General features: G+C 36.5%; 1 protein-coding gene across 1 annotated transcript; it reads left to right on the top strand.

The window, feature by feature from the left end:
- The first annotated feature begins 2,450 nt into the window (after positions 1 to 2,450).
- On the top strand, positions 2,451 to 18,648 carry LOC103970082 (uncharacterized). Its single transcript, XM_009383720.3, has 12 exons — positions 2,451 to 2,668; positions 2,765 to 2,901; positions 3,689 to 3,809; positions 5,311 to 5,392; positions 5,466 to 5,536; positions 5,621 to 5,662; positions 7,516 to 7,640; positions 10,257 to 10,350; positions 14,213 to 14,581; positions 14,655 to 14,760; positions 17,744 to 17,830; positions 18,396 to 18,648. The coding sequence occupies exons 1-12, from the start codon at positions 2,511 to 2,513 to the stop codon at positions 18,495 to 18,497; spliced, it is 1,494 nt and encodes a 497-aa protein (XP_009381995.2). The 5' UTR covers positions 2,451 to 2,510; the 3' UTR covers positions 18,498 to 18,648.
- Positions 18,649 to 23,627: the final 4,979 nt, after the last annotated feature.

The following is a 23,627-nucleotide window of genomic DNA, read 5'->3' as shown; positions in this document are numbered from 1 at the left end:
CAAATGTATGCATCATTCTCAGAGTTTTGAAGTTCATCAATTACTTGCGTAAAGTCATGTGCTCTTGTAGCACTCACAACTCTCCAAAATAATTTTTACAGTGCTAATCTCTTATGCTTCATCTAAAAATTATTATATAAATATTTTAAATAGAATCTATGCTCAACGCTGAAAGTAAGTGTGCAATGACCTTCAATATACTTTTTGTTTATCAGTGATGAATGTCCACTCATCTGAACTGCTAATTGAGATATTTAAATCTCTTACCAGTAAATTGATGAATCAATTCCATGCATCACTATTCTCTTTCTCAACAACTGCATATGCAAATGGATACATTTGATTATTTGGATCAATCGCAATAGCAGTCAATAATATACCTCTTGATGTATAACTTAAATGACATCCATCAAGGTTAATAATGTGCCTACACTATAGGAACCATTCCTTTAGTGCAGCAAAGCATATGTAAATTCTACAAAAATATATAATTTTTGTTGTCATATGTATATTTGATGACACATGTGTTTTCCAAATTTTTGTTGTGTATCTCTTCGTAGTAATTTCATAATAAACCATATTCCTCCCAATCATTATCAATACTCCATTCTTTACTCTACAATCATTATCAATACTTCATTCTTCACTCTATACACTTTCTGTATAGAAATATTCGAAACATATTTTTATTGGATTGTTATTTTTAAAGATTTAGTTGATCAAGTAGGATTCATTCTAATCCTATCATAGTATTTATCGCCAACCACTTAGATAGAAGATTGTCAAATGATCTCTCACATGTTCTGTATTTAAGTTGCTTGTACTTGTATTTTCAATCCATATAATTCAGTCACATTTAGCTTGGTATATTATCACAATATATGTTGGTTAATCGCAGCATAAAACTCTTCAACGTTAGTAAAACATATTCTAAGTTGAAAATCATGATTATTCTTGTCACCTTCAGCATTAAAATATAGATATTATACTTATTTTTATTTTTATCATCCATTTTGACACCAACTTTAGTGAGATTTGTCTCGTGAATCATAGATTGTTGATCAGTTTCCTCGACCTTCTCTTATATTATTATATCCGTCAATCATTTTTCTATTTCATCCCCTTCATTCTCATTGAAATCACTATCACAGTCAACAAGTAGATCATCTACAAAGGCAAAAAATCATTAACATAACAACAGGAAAGATAATTTAGTTGACATATTAAATAAAAATTTTATAAAAAATATATAACTATAAATTATAAAATTATCATCATAATATCTATCATTATATATATTTAATCATCAAGTGGACTACTTTTCTACTTAGTTTAGGTTTTTTTTCTCTTGCCTAAGCACAAAACCAAAATACATTCAGCTTCATTATTAATGCTCTATAAGTAACATTTTCATCGTATATAATGATAATGCTAGTTTAAATAGTTCTTGACATATTTAAAGAAAAAAATAATTTATTTTTTGAATTACATTATCTATATAGTGTTTTTAGGATATTTGGCAAATTTTATACATTCTTCTAGTATTTTTTAAAAATTCTTAATTTATATTAAAATAGAATGTAACATATTATAATTCAATAAATCTGTATTCAACATGGTGATTCAAATTAAAAAAAATTAAACACTTACATAAGTTTTCATAATTCGATAACTCAATAATAAGATCTGTCTTTACTAGAATTACTTTTGCTTCGGACCATTAAAGCACTCAGATTCTTGATTCTCACCAATATTACACCCAAAGAGGTTCAAAAACTCGTCGACTTTGGTGAATAGCGGGTGGGCGATTAGGTTGGAAAGAGAGATGACAGATGAGTAGGTTAAAAAGATGGGCGATAGGTGAGTAGGTCTAGTGGAAAGAGGGGTGATGAGTGAGCAAGTGTGGCAGACGAACAGATTGGAAAGAAGGGCGACGAGCAAGCATGTGTGTTAGACGACAGACGAGTAAGTTGGAAAGAGAGGCGACGGGTGAATAGGTTAAAAAGAGGGATGATAAACGAGTAGGTCTAGTGGAAAGAGGGGCAACGATCGATCAAGTTGGAAAGAGGGGTGATGAGTGAGAAGTGTGGCGGGCGAACAGATTGGAAAGAAGGGCGATGAGCAAGCATGTGTGTTGGACGACGGACGAGTAGGTTGGAAAGAGGAGGGGAGGCATAAATCGTTCGCTTTATATAAAATTAATAATTTTAAAGATAATAAAAATAAAATTAATAATTTAAAAATAATAAAATGATTATTTTTATCATTTTTATTCATGCGAATGAGTGTGATTTTTATTCGTTGATAAAGTTAACGATTTGAGGTGAATTGAAATTAAATATTTTATTTTTATAAATATAAAATTTTAATATTATTTTTTAAATATAAAAATTAGGAAGCTAATCATAGTTAACTAGTATAATCTGAAATGACCCCGTGCGCCTCACATTCTGACTCTGTTGTTTTGCTCGCAAGGGTTTTGTCTCCCCCGTCGCGAAAGTAAACTTCCCATGGCCGAAAATGAATGCAGCGGCGCCGGCCACCAGGCACCCACGCTCGCGGCTGCTTCCCCTTCGCCAATTCCGAGAGAGACGTGGGAGGGCTGCAGCGTACTTCTCGACATCAATGACGGCGACCGCCTCGTCTTCGCTCGCCTTTCTCCTGCTGCGTTCGTCTCTTTAGCCCCGGCACTTCTCTTCGTTCTCGCTCTTAGGGTTTCGACAACGTCCTATAGCATTTCCTTACTCTGGCTTTGCCTCTGCAGGACTCTGAAGATCGGGAACAAGAAGTGTTCTCTAGGTCCATTGATGGGCTGCCCGTTCGGTGCTTTGTTTCGGGTCGAGAACGGCCCGGGTGGACCATATCTGGCGCGTTGCTCTCCTTCCACGTCTGCGGCTTCCAGTAGCCTTTCTTGGCCTTGCCCTTCTCTTTTGTGTCTTGTGTTCTGTTGCATCACATGATCAAGTTGGGTCGTAGGGGTTCCTTGGTTGGATTCTGGGTCATATGCTGTCTTGGCCTCGCTTCTTCTTCGTAGCTTCCTTTTTTTTTTTGCATGTTGTTCTGTTGCATGATTTGATTTTGCCAGGCCCCAAGGGTTCCGAGGAAGTAATGTTCTTTTGTTGGGTCCTGGGATCATTGGTTTTCTTGGCCTCGCTTCTTTTTTGTAGTTTCCCTTGTCGCATGCTGTTGCATGATTTGATTATGCCAGGCCTGAAGGGTTCCAAGGAAGTAGCGTTTTAGTGCATCTACAACTATTCAGTGCAACCCAACACCTCTTTTTAAGCTTCTACTTTGTGAAACCATCCACTCTTAGAGGTTATGGAAAGTATATTTCATATGCATACTCCAGAAGAATTAGACTTTATGACATAAGAATCAAATATTACTTCTACACTTTTAGTGCAGTTTTAGAAACAAAGAATGCAATAGATAGAGATTCAGTTTGATGTTTTTCTTTGATTGGCAGTATTTTTTCTTGTTATAAAGTTATAGTAAAGACTATTCTAGAATAGAAAATTGTAGTATGCTGTCCTGAAAATAGTAGTGATATTAATAATATGTAGAAACCAAGAAACTCTTGCAAGCATAACATATAGCTCTCCATGGTTCTTTTCTCTTATAGTTTTTTTTATTGCTTTTTTAGTTTTTGTATAGAGTGATTTTGATTATAATCAACATTGTTTTACAGATAACTCTATGCAAGAAAGTGAGAAGGGGAACACAACGGAGAACAACAGAGATAACCGATTATTAATTGACAATAACACAGCCCAAAATCTATCTAGCAATGATATCGACACAATGCGGAAGTTAGTCATAAGATCATGCTTGTCATATATTGTATATGATGTATACGTTTGCTGATGCTTTACCTTTGTTGAATGCTTATATGTTGTCCATCGAAATGCTTATTTTGTCACCTCTAATGCAATGTGAAATATATAGCCTCTGGCTCTTTGCTTACTATTATTACATGATGTTCATGTCAATGTCATTCTATGGGCTAGTGTGTGGAGTTTTGACGTGTGTGCCTAAAATACAATTTGGACAAATAATGTCAATGCTGTCGTTTCATGCAAAGCAGTAATGTAGGATATGATATAGGAATGCTGAGTGTTAAGGGTCTTTAGTGCATGTGATTAATGTTCAAATTAGTGACTGCAGTAGGTAAATGTTTCTGCAGCTACGTTGAATAAGACTTATGTAATATGTACAAGGGAGCCACTTGACCACATCCATATGATGCATATGTTACCAGATACTTCAGTTTTCTCAGAACAATCAAATTACCAATGTATCATGTTTTAACAACCTTATAATAAACTAATCTCTTCATAGCCTTTAAGGCTTCCAAGCAATTTCTCTTACCCTCTCTGATATTGACTTATTATTATCATCCTAGCAGTTATCTGTGTCTAACTTGTTATTTCTTTTACGAATATTGGAAATTTATTTTTTGAATGCAAGATTAGGAATGTCAATGTCTTTGGTTTCAAACTAAAACTTAAAAAAATTAACAGGAATTTTTTTTGAATTAATAGATTTTATGGCAGAATACTTGAGTTGGTGACAAACTGTTATATAATTGATTACTATTCGTTGTTGGCCACTTGAATTCTTTTCATTTTCTTCACAAAAAAATAAAGGATAATTGGACATTATGATGTGATTGCACTTAACATATTAGCAGCGGCAGACATGATCGGCATGGCTATTCACTATATGTCTAGTATGAAGTGTACCTTGCTAATATTGGATAAGCACTAGGGCATTCTGTAATAAGTAAATCCTTGGTAAGAAAACTACAATAAAAATCTAGTATTTGTATAAGACATGATTCCTTTTTTTTTTGTCATGGTTAAGCTCAAATTGAGGAAAACTGTTGCACAATTGAATCTTAGTTACTTCAACGGATGTTGCCAGTGATTCACGGTCTTAGAAAGCAAACCGGGGGTGGGGGGGTGGAGGAGAGTTTCTTATCTCCTTTCACATCATTTCTGTTGCCCAAACCTAGTCAACTCGTATACCTATATATATTGATGATAATTGTACATGTGATGTACATACTAAGTTTTATTTTCATCAGCCATTGGATTTTTGGTTTGATGGCACTTGCTTGCACAAGTATCACATGGCATCTTTTAGCATGTTAGTTTTCTTTTGTGTTAGTCAGTGATCAGCATTTAAGACCCAGTGCTTTCTCTCTTGTAATTTGATAATGTAGTTTTCCCAATGCTTCTTTGGTCCACATGTTTGGGCTTTGAGGAAATGAATGTTGTTTGGCTATTCCTATTATTTCTGCTAATGCAGAGAAGGTGCTACTGGTGATGAAATTATTGAAGCTCTTATTGCTAATAGTTCCACATTTGGGAAAAAAACAGTGTATTCACAAGTAAGTAAATGATAATGTTCTCATTTTGTAATTTGAATTTTGAAAATGAACTGATTAATGAATTTATCTGCAGGAGAAATACAAGCGCAAGAAACAGAAGAAATATGCGCCTAAAGTACTTTTAAGGCGCCCTTCTGCTCGAAGGTGATACATTGGTCTTCATTGCAACTTAAGCCTGGTCTTCATTTGTTTTATAATCTGACTTGTTCTCCTTTTCTTGCTATGGAGTATCTGTGAGACATACTTCAAGAAATTTCCAGCTCGAACAGGGTAATTATTTTCACCTTTTGCATTATCACATCTGTGGTTTTTTTGGTTTGCTGCTTAAGGAATATAATAAGACAGCCTGAAGAATGGAAGTATGATACTTTGGGATCTTCAGCTTGCCCTTTATTCTTCTTATCACAACCTGAGCTATGGAAGTTTACAACATTATATTCATATGCATTCTTTTGCCACTGACATCATCAATCATATCACATTATTCGTTTAGTAACATAACATGATATGCGGAAGTATATAACATTATTTTTACATGCATCTTTTGCCTCCACATTGAGAATCTTATCTAGATTTTTGTTTATGCTGAATTCCCTTTTTTTTATAAGTTAGAACTGTAGAAAGTTGAAGTAGTTAATTAATGTTTAAATTGATCTAATATCTATATCTGTAACATATTGGACCCATTCAGTGCTACTATATAAGGCAGCATACCAATTTGTACTACCCAGTATTTCTGAATAAAATAATATAAAATGAATTGTATATGTACTGGTATTGAGGTACATATTTTGAAAGTAGTGCTTGGACTGGTAAATACTGATGAGTATGTATCAGTCTGACCTGTCTTTTAAACCTTGTAATTAGCAAGATTCAGCTAATCCAGTATCTTAGTTGTTCACTTGTATGATGGATTATGTTTCTGTGCCTAGAAATGTTGATGTTCTGATATACCTTTTACTCTAAATTATGTTGGCTATATATTATATGCTTTGTATTTGTAGCTTTTGTCAAAGTGTTGGGCATATTTTATCAGATGCAATAAAGTATCAACCTTAAACATAAAGTTGTTTACACTATTTGCTATTTGCTTTATGACTCTAATGGCTACCCTTAATCTCCTACATTGTTTTCATGATGTATGACTATGTGTGTTAATCCTGATTTTCATGATTGTCCAATCACCAATGACAAAAGCTATAAAAACAAATGACCGCATTAATCTCCAACTGTAATGGCTACAAAACCAAATCACCACTTATTACTGGCTAATTGTCATGTCTAAAGAATCGACTTTGCATATAACCAACTAACTGCTAATAGCAAGATTAACTACATATGCACATTTAGCCTTGTGATTTAAGGGTATATATTTACTGTACTTATTACAACAACAGCAAGGTATGAACCTAGTTTATGAGCACAGAGGCAAAATCATGTTGACAAGGACAACATTTACTTTTACTGGTGGAGATATAACTCATGCTTTGGCAGATATTAAGAAGAGGCTCACACATGTTTATGAGTTTCTCAACTATATAACACAAAGTTATATTGAGTCAGACATGCAATAATGACAGTTTTCAAATATGAAGAGAAATAAATCTGATTTCATACTTGCACGTGGAATTACTTGAACTTTTTTGATGTTTTGCAAGTCATAAAATTGTCATGAGTTTTTAATTTCTCAAGTTATATATCCAAACGCTAATTTTCACACATAAAGTTCCATGTGCTTGTTTCTTTATATTTGCAAAAATAGAAATAAATAAACTTTTGGTAGAGATGAAGTGGGCTTCTAGGAACATGCACAAATAATACATGTGCACAGCACTTATGCTGATTGCAGATACATGAATATTTATATAAATGGGCATTTGCCACTAACTTCTTTTGCTATATTGATCACTGTTTGAGATTAATTCTGATGGTCATATACCAAGTCTCATTTTGTTATGACCAGTCAATTTTTGGCTTGAGTCTTATATATCCATGTTTGTAACACAATCATTCTTTGGCACAGCCCAATGCTTCTACATCATAACTTCATCTATAGCTTAATACTAGTAAATGTTTGCTTAATGTGTATGCATTATTTTGAAACTCTTTTCTGTTACTGATAGGTTTTTGAGAGTGGATACACTATCTCTCCTCCTCTGCATGGCTAATGTCGGAGCACACTCAGATGTCCTTGTGGTAGATATGATTGGAGGCATACTTACTGGTGCTGTTGCAGAACGACTAGGAGGTAGGCATTTTTGTTAGGTTTTGGAAGTATTCTATTACTGGAAGTCTGAAACTAATCAAGTTAATTAAAAGCGTGTATCTAGTGTGCCAGTCTCTCGTCAATTTGGGGTTCGGGGAGATCAATAAGTACAGAGAGACTGAGGTTATAAACAGAAATCTTTTGACAATATTAAGCACAAAATTATATAACATTAATGGTTGAATATGAAGAAACATGATATAAGGTTTCTATTTTCTTGTATTTGGTTGTATCAAAGTCCATTGTTGGCATATTTTTAGCCTTTAACTTTTTAATTTTTTTTTCTAAAGTTTTATCTTCCTTACGCATATTCAATTAATAATTGTTTAGCTCAATATCTTTAAGATCAGGTGTTTATTGTTTGTTCTGCTTTCTAGACTTAGTTTAACTGTTTATACTGCAACCTTGATTTGATCTCTTATGTAGTCTATATTGACTAGTAAAGTTCAATATCCATGTTTTTCTATGTGTATTCTTTTGTTGTTCACATAGGTTCTCTAAAAAGCTTAATACAAGGTTCTCTACTGGTGATCCTTGTAAATTATGTTTTTGATGTTCTTATGGGATTCTACAATTTAATTTATATCTTTTTTAATTATATTTAATTTTTATTTATTTTATAATTTCTAGATCTAAGTATGCTAAACAATCTAATGATTATTTTTATATTTTTTAACTTTGATACCATCCTCTAAACCCAAAGTCGAACCATTTAAAACCTAAACCGTATACCCTACATCCATATGTTAAGCTCAAGGTAGAGATGAATATTTTTCTTATCTCTAACATACACATAATTGTAAATTATTCCTTTATATTGGTAGAAGCACCTCATACATTCAAATTTCCCTAGTAACCCTTTATTATATATTTTCTGTTTATATACCTAACCTTGTATTTAGCAGTCCATAAAATCATATTAGGGTGGATGCCCCACTACGAACTCTTTATTAGACCTTTTTTGCTATTTAAATTCTATATTTGTATAATTTAAGCTTTTGTTTTTAGTTATTCTTTCTTTTCCAATTGGTCCTTGTAATTGCTCAATCCTGTCTAGCTTTTCTATGAGTTCTGATTTGGTGTAGAGTGTAGACTACTGTATTCGAGCTTGTTGTTTAGTTTTGGTTACTGCTTTTCTTGTATTTACTTGTCTCAATGTCTATTGGTATATTTTTAGCCTTTAACTTATTTGTAAAGTTTTGCCTTCCTTTCTCATGCACAATTTTATTTATATATTTTTAGAATTTATATTTTTTTATTATTTCTTTTAGATTTTCAACTTTTGTTTAAACTCAATTAATAACCGATTAGTTTCTATCTAAATAGTTTTAGATCAGAGGCTTTTAGTGTTTCTACTTCTTTAATTCTTTCTTATTAGGACTTTTTTTTCTACTACTTCCTTTATTTGATCTCTATTTATTTCCTAGTAGAGTTTGATTTCCACTTTGATTAGGTTGCTTAGATGGTTCTAAAAGTTCTGTTATTACTCTATTTGTCTTCTCTTGTTGTTTGTGTAGGTTCTCTGAAAACTTTAATATAAGGTTTTCTATAGGTATTTTTTTGTATATTATGTTTTTGCTGTTCTTATAGAATTTTACCGTTTAATTTATATCAATTTTCTAAATGTCAAACCCTAAACCCTAAGATGGACCCTTTAAAACTTAAATCCTGTACCTTGGATCCAGTGTCAAGTGGAATGCCTAACCAACCCGACTTGGTCTTGGTCCGACTTGCGCTAGGAGCCTTCAAAATTGCTTGGCGTGCCTACGAGAGTTAGATGTAGAGTCAATCTACAGATGTGATCCCTCAACACTTAAGTCGAGATGCAGCCCGGTTCGCCTTTTATGGGACCCCTTACCTATTAACGGTCAAGAGGAATGTTCCATGGAGTGGGGGAATATTCTTTGGATGTTTTGTGTTCGACGGATGCTGACGTGGTCGATTGGTGATTGTGGACTTTCATCTTCTACTGACTCGGATGTTACATGTCGGGTTCTAATTGGAAGTGAATATTTCCCCTATCACTTGTCAACAATGAAAATAATGGTAATGCTTCACCTAATCAAGGATTCCTAACCATGAACTTTTATGCAGCCTTAAGATTAAATTCGAAGTTATAGATTTACTCCTATGGAACATATGGACATGTTTGTTAAGTTATATGTTTGACAATCTTGCTAAATACATACTTATGTGACAATCTTAGCACTGGATTTTTGATATTAATATCAGTGTCATTTTGGTTTAATCAATTAGTAAGTCGTGTGAATTAATGATACAGGTAGTAATTATTGTTTTTCAATTTTTTGACAAGCAAATAGCATTTTTATGGTTGCTAAAGAAATTAGAAAGTAGACTACCTTAACAGTGACAAGATCGTTTTTCACTTTTTTTTATTAGTTTATTGTTATAATTTTTTTAATGTTAATCTAATTAAATTAGGTTCTCTTAGACTTGATTGTCTCATATAAACTAAAATAAAACGTAATTACAGAGGTTTTAGTTTTCGAATTTAGGTACTTTTTCCATCTGATATGAAGTTAGAATTTTGCATTCCAATTTTAAGTTTTACTTGTGTTATTTTCTTTGGTATGACAGGCACAGGCTATGTTTGTAGCATTTCTTTTGGAGCAACACCTTACCCATCAGATATAGTTAGAATGTTCAATTTTAGTAATGAAGTACGCAGCAGGTAGAGTTCTTTTTCTCAGGAAAGAGTTAATACAACTTCTTCCTTGCTAAGTGGCTCACTCAATGTTTGGAAGAAGAATTTTCAAAGCAGCTCTAACTGTTAATTCTCTTATAATTTCTCAAATGTCTCATCTTGTTCAGTTTGTACATTTATTTTGGGCTAAAGGGCAATATTATTCTGGGTTTTGGTAGTTAGGATGGTTAGTTATTGAAAACTATTAAATACTTGCCAAATCAGAAAATGGGTAATAATTATAATTAAATTTAAGATCAGGAAATATACACCTCTCCTACTGGGGTATAAGCCCAAGGATCTCTAATTTATTAGCTCTATTTTGAACTTAGTCTTTGCAAAAGGTGTTGGTTTGGTATTTGGATAATTAAACTAAGGTCAAAGGTAAAAAGGCAATTGCAGCAAAAAGTAGAAGTCAGCTTGAATACGAGAGCTGTTTGGTTAGGTTTGATAATTTGGAGTTGTCCGTTTGACCGTAGCTGATATATAAGTGATTTTGCATATATATGTATATATATTTTTGGGGCATACAAGAATATGTTTATTGATAGACTCAAATAAATATATGATAATATGTGCACCTAATACTTCGGCCGACTATAGCTGATTTTTCCTTGCAGAGATGCACATGCATGTAGTGTTTTGAACTATCAACCTTATAAAGGCTAATGCTAAGGTATTAGAGAAACCAGTATAGGCATAAAGAGCTATTGACCTATGAGAAATAATGGCTAACTTAGCCAAGGAATTTGCTAGCATATTTATGTCACTATAGATGCACGACATGTGATTTCTTTAAAGAATAAATTGTTGAACATATTATGGAAAATTCATAATATGCCAAGGGATGTCTTCCTGCTTTTAGGATGCACTAGCATGTCTCTAAAATGGCTCTTGGACCTTGATGGGGATCAGAGCACTAAGACATCGTTACGACAGTCCAAGCGGATGCCCATGGAAGGTCCATCCTACATGTTTTTTTATTTTCTTATTGGATTATAGTAGGATTTAGGCATGTGACACATTGTATTATGCTTTGGGCATGAGCTTGTATGAGGATCATCAAAGCGGATGCAATACACACATCTTGAGGTGCATATTATGAGGATCTTAGATCTTAGAGGGGCCGCATCTCCATCCTATGAACCCCTATCCATCTCTCTTCTAGAAGGGGATATGTGGCATTCATCCCGGGGTTTTCATCCAAGGGATCATCAAAGTGAGGAGAGTCTTCAACTTCTAGAAGGGGATAGTTGGTTCAATCGAACCAACTAAAGCATCGATATCAGCATGACTTCCCCAACCCTAACCCTGCTCACCGTTCACGCTACCGCCGCCGCTGCTCGTTGCTACCGTTGTTGCTCCCACTGTCGTTGCTCCCGCTGCCGCTATCGCTGTCGCTGCTACCGTTGCCACTGTCTCCACTCGTTGCTTCCACTCCCGCTGCTCGCTGCTGCCGATGCCACTGTCGCCGCTTGCCGCTCCCGTTGTCGCTGCTGCTGTCGCTGCCACTATCGTCGCTCGCAGCTGCCACTCCCGCTCTTCTCAGTCAACACCATCGGTCTTCCAACTCTTCCCTTACACTCTTCTCCTCTTTCGATAGTATACTGTTAACAGTATAGTAATAGTATTTGTATTTATTAGATTAATTTAATAGTATATTTTTATTTAAAAATTTAAATAATTATATTTATTAATTATATTATATATTTTTATATTTTAGCACCTCATTTTGTTCGGTCGAGCGCCTAGCGCCTCGGGCGTTTTTGGACCTTGGCGCCTTTTGGCGCCTAGCACTTTTTAAATCACTGGTCTTCAAGGGTGAGAGACCCTAACCTAAGATACCTAAGTGAGGAGAGAGTACTCAAAGGTGAGAGGTCCTATCTTTTGTTTTCATTCTCAGCTTTCCCACCTCTCTTCTCCTTCATTAGCCACCATCGTTGCCACAAAAGCAATGGTAGCAACTATTATCGTTACCAATTAGTATCGTTGGTATCGAGTCAATAAATTGTTGAACCTGAATCCCGTACAGATCACAACATGCCATTGACATAGTTCCAACTTCCAAGAGCCACCTTACTCAATTTACCCCACTATTAGATGAATCCCACTAAGCATATAGATCTCAAGAGACAAGTTGACGAACTACTTTGTAGTCGATTTATAAAAGAAAGCCTTCGTCCTTGTTGAGTACCTACTTGTCTTTTCCCAAAGAAGGATGATAGTTGGTGTATATGCATTAACTATAGAGTCATCAACAAAATCACTATCAAGTACTGATTCCCCATCCTTAGGTTGGATGATATGTTAAATCTCTTAACGGATTCTAAGTGGTTTACCAAGATTGATCTTGGGAGTGGTTACCATCATATAAGAATCTAACCTAGTGATGAGTGGAAACCCTGTGGAAATTATTAGGGACTAAGCTTAGTTTCTCCTCGGTGTACCACCCCAAACTGATGGTCGGATCAAAGTGGTCAACAAGACTTTAGGTGACTTGCTTCGTTGTGGTAAGTGACTGCATAACAAACTGGGGTAGGGTATTGCTTACAGTTGAGTTCATATTTAAGAATGCCATCAATCGCTTAATTGGTCTTCGTCCATAACACGTTGTCCTTGGCTATCAACCTAGAAAACCTATTAACCTTGCACCTCTTCCTATCCACTTTCGTCCCTCCGACATAATCTTTTGTTGCACACATTCATGAGTTGCATGACGAGATTAGATGAAAGATTCTTTGAGCAATAAGTTATATAAGTTAACAGTAGCAAATATGCACTGTAGATATCAATCCCTTCATGAGGGAGAGCAAGTGATAGTAAGGATCAAACCTGAGATATTTCATAGGGGCCATACGAAAAGTTGTATGTGTGGAGCATAGGTCTTACAAGGTACGATAGAGGGTCAGTGATAATGCCTACATCCTTGAGCTGTAAAGAGATATGGGCATCAGCAATATCTTCAACATAGAAGACCAATCAACTTACTATGAAGCTATAGAACTATGTTGGAGATACACTTCTAAGATATTCATTGGTTTGCAATAGTGACAATAGGACCATTCCTTTACTTCCATACCAGTATCTCCACTTCTATAGTTCCCTCTACACTTGATTGTTTGGGAGCTGGTCAAGAACATCCTGGACGACTAGCTCATGATCTCTCCCACTAACCAAGAGCATAGATATTTAGTACAATGGCGTTGACACTCTGACCTTGAGGACACATGGATCTCAGAAGAGGAGAGACTTTAGGACACAGCATGAGTTGTTCTAGTGATTGTTATAAGCATGCTGGTACTTATTAGAGTCACAAGGCCTAACAAGTCACTATATACTGCATACAGAATCTTTAATCATTTCATGTAAAAGTTCATGAAGCCTATAGAGACAAACAAAGCTCTACAAAGGGAAGCAAGCATGCATGTGTCATGGACAAAGTCTACATAAATCAGACTATATCAACTATGGGGGGATCAAATATTTGAGCTCTTTATTTAATACAAGAATATCAATAGATGAGCTAGTCATGGTCAGCAGCATGTTACTGTAGGGAGGTTCTTTGAGGAAAGTTCTGAAAAATTTGCAGATCGGTTCAAGATCATAGCACATTCTTGTTTCATATTATGATTCTCACTACCCATTTTTTATGAGGTCCTGCTTCACTGTTCCTGTCTTCTCCATGTATATGTTTAAAATGAAGAAACATCTAATAGGAATCACATTTTCACTAATTTATGAAGCTTTTCTTTAGTTTTCGCTTAAACAAGGTTCAATCTGATGAAATATATTTTTGCGTATGTGATCTTGAATATCATTATAAGTCATGTCATTGCACTTCATAATGCAGGATTGTTCAAATTCCTTTTTCTGATCTGTGTAAATCACATGAGAGCCTGGAGTCCTCAGAAACTCTATTAAATGTTAAAGAATCCTCAACACTTGCTGAATCTTCTTCATACAAAAATTCAATAGCCATATCAGCGGAGCCAATAAATCAGGAATTAGATCTTATGGAGGACCAACCAGTCAGCAATGAAGAGATGTTAACTTTTCCTGCCAACAGTGAACCTAATCCCCTTTCCTCAAATTCATGTTCCACTGATACCATTGATTGCAAACATGAGAATAATGCTTCAATAACTCACGAACCTGTCAATAAGGGAAGAAGACCACCACCAGAAATCGTAGACTGGTGGAAGACAAATGGCTTTAGTAGGTAATGCAAATGTGATTTCAATGTAATTGAGTGGTGTATTATTCTCATTGAATGCCCTTTCTCATTTGTGTAGTTTGATAGTTGCTGCACCAGAATCAGATGTGGGGACAATAGTTCAAGAACTGCTGCCACTTCTATCGTATTCTGCACCCTTCGCAATTTACCATCAATACCTTCAGGTGATTTAATTTTCTGAATGCATGTCTAGTTTAGATTCTCGTCATAACGAGACAAATAATGAGAACATAGTTTATTTAATAATCAATTGCACTTTATCGTTCTTATTTACTTGGACTTTTGTTCAGCAATCTAACTAAATGGTATGTGCCTCTCTTCTCTTCTGATAAATTTGCTTGCATTCATTCCTCTTAACTTCACTATTCTCCATTAGTGTATTGGTTGGATATTGGTCCGTTGGCTTGCTAGAACATGGTATGGACTGGTATTGAAATTTTCGTATCTCCTACTTCTTCATCCTTTTTTAAAGGAAAAGTGATCCGTATGGGGTTTGAGTTCGATAATCTGTCGACTCGATATCACTTTTTGGATGGAAGGTTTGGCGGAGGAGAGAATTATGATAGAAAAACCAAACAAAAAATCAAAAGAAAACAATCTCTATTGTTCGTAAAGTTAAAGTCCTAACTACAAGACTTGAAACAATGGAAATAGAAGTGTGAAAGGAAGCTTAGGGGTGCATGAAAATGCAGGTTGTTTTTTTGGACAACACGTCGGTGCTCTTGGCAGTTGCGTTCGTTGTCGGTCTTCGGCCTTGTCTTCTCTTTGCTGTTGGAACCTTTTGAGGTTTGGACAGCAGACAATAGGCATTGAGGGCTTCTCGTAGCAACTAGACGAAGTTCTGGGGCGGAGCTTTGGACTATTGGAACGTGAGGAAGAAGGCTGCGGTCGGAAGAAGTTGGCTGTAATGGTGCAGAATTCTTCCCTCTCTTCTCCTTGTTGCTTTGAGGTTGCAAAACTAGGGCCTGCTGGCTCTTTGTAGAAGGCTTGTTTTTTTTAACTCTTGATGGGGGCGCACCCCTTGTTTTATAAGGAGAGGAGTGCCCTAAGTCCTTAAGGTTTAAGGACTTTTCTTGTGGGGCGCAGCAACTAGGGTTTCCCTGGTAGGGCAGGCACCCCCCTTGGTGGTTGCCGTAATCCGAGTCCTATTAGGGTTTGGATTGAGGTGAGAGGGCTGTTGTTTCTTTGGCTTGGGCTTTGCTTGATCGAACATGGTTGAATAGTGTTGAGATCGTCCCAGATCAAAAAGATTGCCTAAACTTGTTAAAAAAGTAAAGATCCTCTTCGGTGAAGTCACCAGGTGCACGGGAGCTCGCCTAGGTGCCAAGACAAGGCGAGGCCTGAGCGCCTACCTATTGGGCTAGGCTGGCGACTTGACTCAGGCATGGCCTAGGCACTGGGCGAGCTGGGTGCCCACCTAGTTCAACTCAGGCTAGGTCGAGTCTGAGTTGAACCAAAACATTTATTTGGTTCGATTGAACCAAGTATCTATTGCAGAAACCTGGAAACAAAAGTCCTTTCTCCATTGTGTTTCTCATGGTGGCGGAGTTCCTCCCATCGATGGACGACGGCAACAACGGCGATGTCTTCCTCCAACGGTAGTGGTGGGTCTTCTTTCGACGGTAGCAGCGATATCTTCCTCCGGTGGTAGTGGCAGCTTCTTCCCTCCCTCCAGATATATCTTTCTTTCTCCTCCCTCCTACTTTTGCCTCGTTCAACGCAGCCCTCCTACGTTGATCGCCACAACCCTCCTATGCAGCCCCCCGTTTCCCCCCTTCTTCCCCAATTGCTTTTCCCTCTTCCCTCTTCCTTCTTCCTTCTTCCTCTCTTCTCCTCTTCCCCTCTTCTTCATTCACTGCTGCCCTCCTACCGTCCTACATTCCTCGCTTTTCCCCCATTTTTTGTGTCAAATTTGGAGTATTTGGAATTGTTCCTTTGGATGATTTTATGCTTGAGTTTTGGATTTTTTTTCTATGAATTTTCTAGAGGTTATGTTTTCTACCAGTTCAATGATAATTGGTTTGGAATTTGGTTTTACAAGAATCTAGTATACATGCAATATGTGTGTTACTTATTGTTGATTGGGTATAAAGCTTTTAGTGGAAATAGCATTAGAGCATTCTCACATAAAGTGGTTCTGTGCATTAGTTTGTATGAACTCATTGGACACCTGATGTTGTACCAACAGCATTAGGAGGTACTGTGCATGCATAAGATAGAACTTTGTGCATGTAAAGTTGCACATCTTTGTGCACTGGATCAGTTGAGAACAGCAGCTGCCTGCTGTGATGAACAATGTAGTTTGGTATTTTAAATGAATACAAGTTTGATCTGTTAAATTATAATTTTAAAATTATAGTGCTTTTGAGAGCATTTTTAAATTATAACAATATTATAATTTTTAAATTATAATATTTGAGAGCATTTTGTTTTGCTCGGACAAGTGTTTAGTGCCTCGGGCATTTTGGAACCGTGGCACCTTTTGGTGCTTGGTGCTTTTGACTACCCTGAATCTCTTCTAGTAGTATTAATTGCTGATAGAAATAATTAAGATAATACCATTTATGATGATAAGGTCTGCACAAGTAAAAATTCCCTGAACTTGCCAACTTCTTTATATTAGTTAATATACATTGCCCGTATTATTGGTTGGGCTCAAAACCAAGTTATTTTCATTTTCATGAAAGAAGCTTGTAACCTTCACTTTGTCAGCAAATGCATAATAACAATGATGATGCAATCTCGACTACAAGTTATTTAATATGATTTAAAGGCAACATTATGTGAAGATCCCAGCCTCAACTTTGTCTAGGCAAATAATTTGAACAAAAGCAGGTCAAATTTCAGAATTAACATGTGAAAAGATGTATTGGATGCTCCAAGGGGTACCTAGGTTTCATGTTAAATGTGGTCAAAATTAGTAAATATAATTGGCTATAACTAACATGTTTTATGGTTTTAACTAATTTACTTACAAGCTTATTGTTGGAGAGAGAATATTTTTGTCACGAAGCATGATTTGTTGGGACATTATGGCTTGTTGTCCCAAAGCATGATATTAGTTTTCTTAGTCTCATCTGACTTGTAACTAGTAGCTAGACTAAGTATTTTTGTCATTTGTTCACCTGTTGGTCGTGAAATCTGCAGCCCCTTGCAACGTCCATGCACAGATTACAAAATTCAAAAATGGCAATCAATCTGCAGATTTCTGAACCTTGGCTTCGTGAATATCAGGTACCTTAGTTTGCATAAATAATGGAAAGTATAACTGAAATGATATATTCTTTTACATTTAAAATAGCATAAGTTGCAGTTTAGGTTAATGTGAAACTTATTATATTAGTTTTTTATTTATAAAGTTTGCTATACACGAACATATGATTTGTTACTTTTGACATAATTTGGTGGTAAAAAGACCATAAAACATGCCAAAAAATTTAAGCTTACATCTAGATTAAGGAATATTTCACTCCCAACTCATTTAGTTCTAGTTGTCCATGCATCAAAAAGCTACTCAGACATTTGATGAACATGCCATGTCAACTTCTTCTGGTTATGCCACCAGGGAAGACCCTCATCTATACAATGAGGGAAGAAATTAGACAAGAAACTGCAATGCATACTTGATAATTTAATATGAAGTGGCTTTAGTATCTTAACCCTCCACATAATAGTGGCTACTGCTTAGATCAGTGGGATCAAAAGGATAAATACACAGTTTGCAAACTTTAAACGTTTGAGTAACTATTATAGTTCCTGCTATCTTTAGACGATTTGATTGATTTTTGTGGTGGTACAGGTTCTTCCATCACGTACTCATCCACTAATGCAAATGAGTTGCTTTGGTGGTTACATGCTAAGTGGGATCAAAATTTGTAACAGTGACACTTGTGAAAAATAAATGATGCTTTTGCTTGAAGAATGGGACGATTAAGGCTTTGATGATGAACGATGTTCTTGCAGGAGCATGCCATTTAACCTAACAATGTGGGTTATTCTTTGTTCATGCAGCAGATGGTGGGTAATGTTTGTTGGCGACACCTATATGTCGTCTGCCAATTTCTTATATAAATATATGTCCTAGCTTGTAACCTAACACCAATTTCTGATATAAATATATGTCCGTGAATGTGAGAGTTTGCGCAAGAACTCTCTTTGAAGGTTTTCTGGAGAGGTGTTTCCATTTTTAAATTTTCCCAAACAGTGGTTTTTTTTTATCATCTTCTTCAGAATACTCCCGATAAGACAATAGAGTAGCTTTCATCTTTTCTCATCCAGTCCATGAGGTAAAGTGATCTATCGATGCGAACCCCACAAAATTCCAATCGAAGCATTACACTGCATCCTTGTCCTTTCGTTCCCCATTCGTCTCCTAGTCGTAGCCTTACCTCTTCGTGTTATTTTTGAATAACACCGTTCAGACCTTTCCTCTCTCGCATGACATTCATCTTTAGTTCTTGAATAGATGCAGTTGTTCTTCTCTTGGTTTCAATTGATGAACGGTCTTTGGTTTGCAATTGTTCCTCTCTTGAATAGATGCAATTGGTTCTTGAACTGTCTTTGGTTCGTCTACCTGAGGATGAACCGTCTTCGATTCTTCTTCCTAAGGATGCAAGGACACGACAGCAGTGTAATGTAGAAAGAAAGGTTATCTAGTTTCTTGCCTCAAGGACTCTGATGTTAAAAGGAAATCGTTGCTAACGATCAAGTGGGATGTCCTAAATTTAGAACCCTACTCTTTCTCCTCTTGTGATCTTTTTTGGAATCACCGAATAGTATTTCTATGTTTTTAGTCTTCTACTTGGTTTAGACAAAAATTGTCCGAGTAAAAACGATGATGCAGTAACTAGGCCAAATATTTTATTATTTTTAATATTTTTTATTTTTATTGGGTTAAGGTTTAATCATGGTGGTTTTGATTATAAACCTCTTAAACTCTTATGATTTATTCGTTTTTAAATTAATCTTTATATATTTTAAAACGTAGTATATAAAGTCACTTCCGTCGAGTTTAAATTAGATGTTTGAGTATGTTTATGTGGTATACTAACTCATAATAAATCATTAATATAATGATATATATAATTTAAATTTAAAAAAATTGATACTATATGAATTTAAAAACGTAGACCAATTGTCTAATCAACATTTTGAAGGTGAACGAGGAGACGCTAGTCTTTATGACGAAGTGCTCCCACTTCTTCTACTTTTCCTGTATTGTCGCCCACATCAACTAGCCAACCTCGATTACCCTGTCTGCTCCGCCTCCAAGGGCCACACCTGCTTTCTCTCCGTGCTCCGTTGTCAAGAAGACGATGCTCCCACTATTGGGCAAGGGGTGACGGGAGAGACGAAGAACCGAAACTTGAATAGGTGAATTACTAATGATGATAGTCAGAACACCACCAAAGGCAAGGAATGGTAGTTAGGGGAGAACAAAGTGGCTATCATCGCTATCACTGTTGTTGTTGCTAAGGTCTATGACGATGACAAGCTGCTACTACTAGTGTCGAAGCCTAACCAAGGAGGGGGCATGTGTTTCAATCCTATACCAAAAGTAGCCAATGAGGACAAGGATAAGAATGCTTACGACGACGACGAGGAGACGGAGGACGTGAAATGAGAGGACGAGTTCAATGGGCTCCTTGCGACCCCTTGCGCTTGATTTGCTAATTGCACTAACAGAGGTCCAAGGCTGGTAGTGTCCTTGTGAGCATGATGTTGTAGGCGGCCCTGCTCTTGAAAGAGTGGAGGCACCGAAGCTATGTGGTGGCTCTCAAGATGAAAATGCCACCGATAAGGTCCTTTGCCCTTCTCCGTGCCCCGATTGATCTAGTGACGATGTTGGACGTGAGCCAAGGCATGATAGGGGAGAAGCTGCTTATGTTGAAGCGCGCAATGCGGTTAATGGTTTCCTCTTTAGGCCCGAGGGATTAGCTCTCCATTGTGGTCTTTTCAACTATCGCAGGTGCTAAAAGGCTCCTCCTTCTATAACGGACGTCAGAGCAAGGCCAACGCGCTCCCAGTCAAATTGTGAAAAGGCTCATTTTGAAGGAAATAGATTAGATAACCGGTCTATATTTTTAATTCAACATATTAATAACTTTTTAAAAAATTTAAATTACATATGTTATTATATAAATGATTTATTATGAGTTAGGATGCACTTAAGTAGACTTTTAACTTATGTTAACTTAGACGACGGGAGGAGCTTATATGCTAAGTTTTTTTAAAATATAAGAATTATTTTAGATGGGAGTAAATTATAAAGATTCAAGAGGTCAATAATCAAAACTACATGAGCTAAAATGAATATTAACTATTTTAAAAATCAATCAATTTCATGCATTATCAAGGAACTATAAATTTGAACTAGCTAGATCTGTGCAATTGTGTAGAGCAGTAATTTTCTGAAGTGATTATTGATTAGGATGTGGGACTCAGGTCATTCATGCCCTCCAAAAAAAAATATATAGGGTGAATTTTTATAAAAACTTCTAGTTTTGAGAAATTTTATAGAACACTATTCTAAAATTTTTTTCAGAGCATCTCTTGGTCGGTAATTTTATCCTTTTACCTTGGATAGCTAAGGTTTGTTTTCCCACTCAAAACACTGGCTTTTTGGACCATCGGTTCACAAACGTGCAAAGATTGCTACAGTGCTTGGTCGGTGAGCACCATCTTCTTCTTTGGCTTCTCCTTTCTTGTAGCTCTACACAGGTGTTGTTGCTCCTTCGTTTTGTCTGTTTCAATATGGAATCAAGAAGACAAAGCGTCGTCGTGTAAGTATATTATTGTTTTTGTTAATAATTATTTAGATAGGATAAAATGTATGTAGGGTTTTCATGAATAGAGTGGGTATTTAAAATCATTTTGTTTGATAAATAAATTGGTATTTAAATCTTCTTCCCTTATTTAATTTTCTTCCTTTGTGAAATTTGGAAGCTATTATAATCTAATTTATTGTTATATTGATTCATGAATTATTAAGTTATATGCTTGTTTTTCTAAGGATCTCACTGTATGGATGGTCCGCCTTCGAACGAGACATCATGTTGAGGTGAATGCCTAGATTCATAGGTTTGAATAACATATTTTATTATGATGAAGATGATAATAGTAATGTCTTTGAGAATGAATTGAAGATGATACAAGAAGAGATTGAAGATGATATTATTCATCTTAGTATTAGGTGGTTGATACATTAGTGTTAGGTGATCAACACCTCGATATAGTGTCGATATTGTATCCTCAATATTTTCATCATTTGCAATTGATATAAAATCATCTTTTAGGATTTATTGATCATATTGTGTCTCACAATTGTTCATCAGATTCAACACAACATAATTCCACTTTAGCGAGGAATAAGTGAAACGATCACTAATATAAATACATGTCTATGAGCATAATGATTACGAGTCATATTATAAAAGCCCCCTCAAGTGTGTTAAAAAAAAAATAAAAAACAAAAAACTCATATTCAATCATGGCTTTCAGCCTTATCACTCTCATCGTTTTGTCGACACCTCAACTCTTAAGCTAACATAAGCATCGGATGACCTTTATCGGATATGTCTCAGATCTATAGAACTCGACACCTCTTAGATTCAACCATCCCTAATACTGATGAGCATCTTTTAGGTATCTAGGTTTTAAATTAATAGAATCTAAAGATTCTTTTTGGTTAATTTACTTTCTTGCATTCAGATGAATTTAAATAGCAAATATGATTTTGATACAGCGTCAAATCATCGTTGCAAATGATTGATTTCAAGCTCGGGGTTTGAGGTCTGTAGAGGTCAGAAAGTGCGCATCTCCATTTACGTTTCTTGAAATCTGTTGAAACCTAACAACTTTGACCCTTCCAGCAAAATACAAAAAGAAAATTGTTTCTGATGGTTACAGTTCCCACACCACAACTCCTCACAATACAGTAGTATCCACTGATCTCCGGCTAAAAGACTAGCATGTAGAAAGTGGCTTGCTGTGTAGCCAGCTACATGTACAGACACCATTTCCTTCGGTCGCAGGTACATAGGCCTCTGTATGTTTTATGGAGATGTACGCACTCCCATGACAGGATTGAAGTTACAGGGTTGACATTCTGAGGCTGCTCGTCTCTCTGCTTCATGTCCAAAAACTGTTCTCGATCAATGCTGTCATGTTATGCATCATGGGTTGTCTATCCAAAACAGTGCTGCGAAACACAACGGAACTCCAGAGGTTTTACCAGGAGAAAAGTGGAATGCAATCCTGCACAGTAAGCAAGGCAAAGTTTGATCTTGGTGCCTGAAACTTGGGGTCTCTCTGATCCCCTTCCTTCATGGAAACGGCAAGTATTGCAACTTCCAAACTTGGAGCGGTTCTCGATAACGAGTCATCGTCCACCACCCATTCATTCAAATCATAGCCCTGTACTGACCTAGATAGAGCACTTCCATGTCAGTGCTCTTGAGATACTGATGAGATGCATGGCAACAAGAGATTGGAGCCTCTTTAGCTGCTTCTCTCATCCACTTGTCACGTGGAGCGTTCGAAATCGGACGTCTTCTGGCATCAGGGAGAGGCTCCAAATGCGGTGCAGTTCCTCGGGGCGTCCTGCCACCGCCATGCGTCAATTTGGCAGGAAGGCGTGGGCGGCTTTTGCGGCCATGATCATATCTGCAAGCACCTGGAGGAGGGGGAGCAAACCGAGAGGACTCGCTGCTGGGACCAACACATGGTGTCCTCTCTGAAAGGTTCACGAGTTCGCGAAGGGAATGATTGAGCTGACCCCTGAGGAGTCCTTTTCCGTGGTCTTCCCTCCTCCCTCCACCATCCCTCGCGCACCAACGTTATCTCCTCGCTCCCGTATGGGATGTCTCTGGACGCAGCAAGAACGAGCCTCGTTTGTCCTCCTCCATCCACAAGTATCCACCGCAACTAGTTTTCGCAAACGACCCGTTCCTCGTGGAACTCGTGGAAGAGAAAACCTATTGATCCGTGGTGGGAAGGGATCACCTTTTGTGTCTGCTTTATTGGGCAGATG

The sequence above is a fragment of the Musa acuminata genome, chromosome BXJ1-11, assembly GCF_036884655.1.
Source record: "Musa acuminata AAA Group cultivar baxijiao chromosome BXJ1-11, Cavendish_Baxijiao_AAA, whole genome shotgun sequence".
Lineage (NCBI taxonomy): Eukaryota > Viridiplantae > Streptophyta > Magnoliopsida > Zingiberales > Musaceae > Musa > Musa acuminata.
This window is presented reverse-complemented; position numbering and strand designations above follow the sequence as displayed.

Coding starts and splice junctions, on each gene's coding strand:
- LOC103970082 (XM_009383720.3), top strand. CDS start 2,511: ATGGCCGAAAATGAATGCAGCGGCGCCGGCCACCAGGCACCCACGCTC. Junction 5,393..5,465: donor AAAAAACAGTGTATTCACAA/GTAAGTAAATGA, acceptor ATTTATCTGCAG/GAGAAATACAAGCGCAAGAA. Junction 5,663..7,515: donor AAATTTCCAGCTCGAACAGG/GTAATTATTTTC, acceptor TGTTACTGATAG/GTTTTTGAGAGTGGATACAC.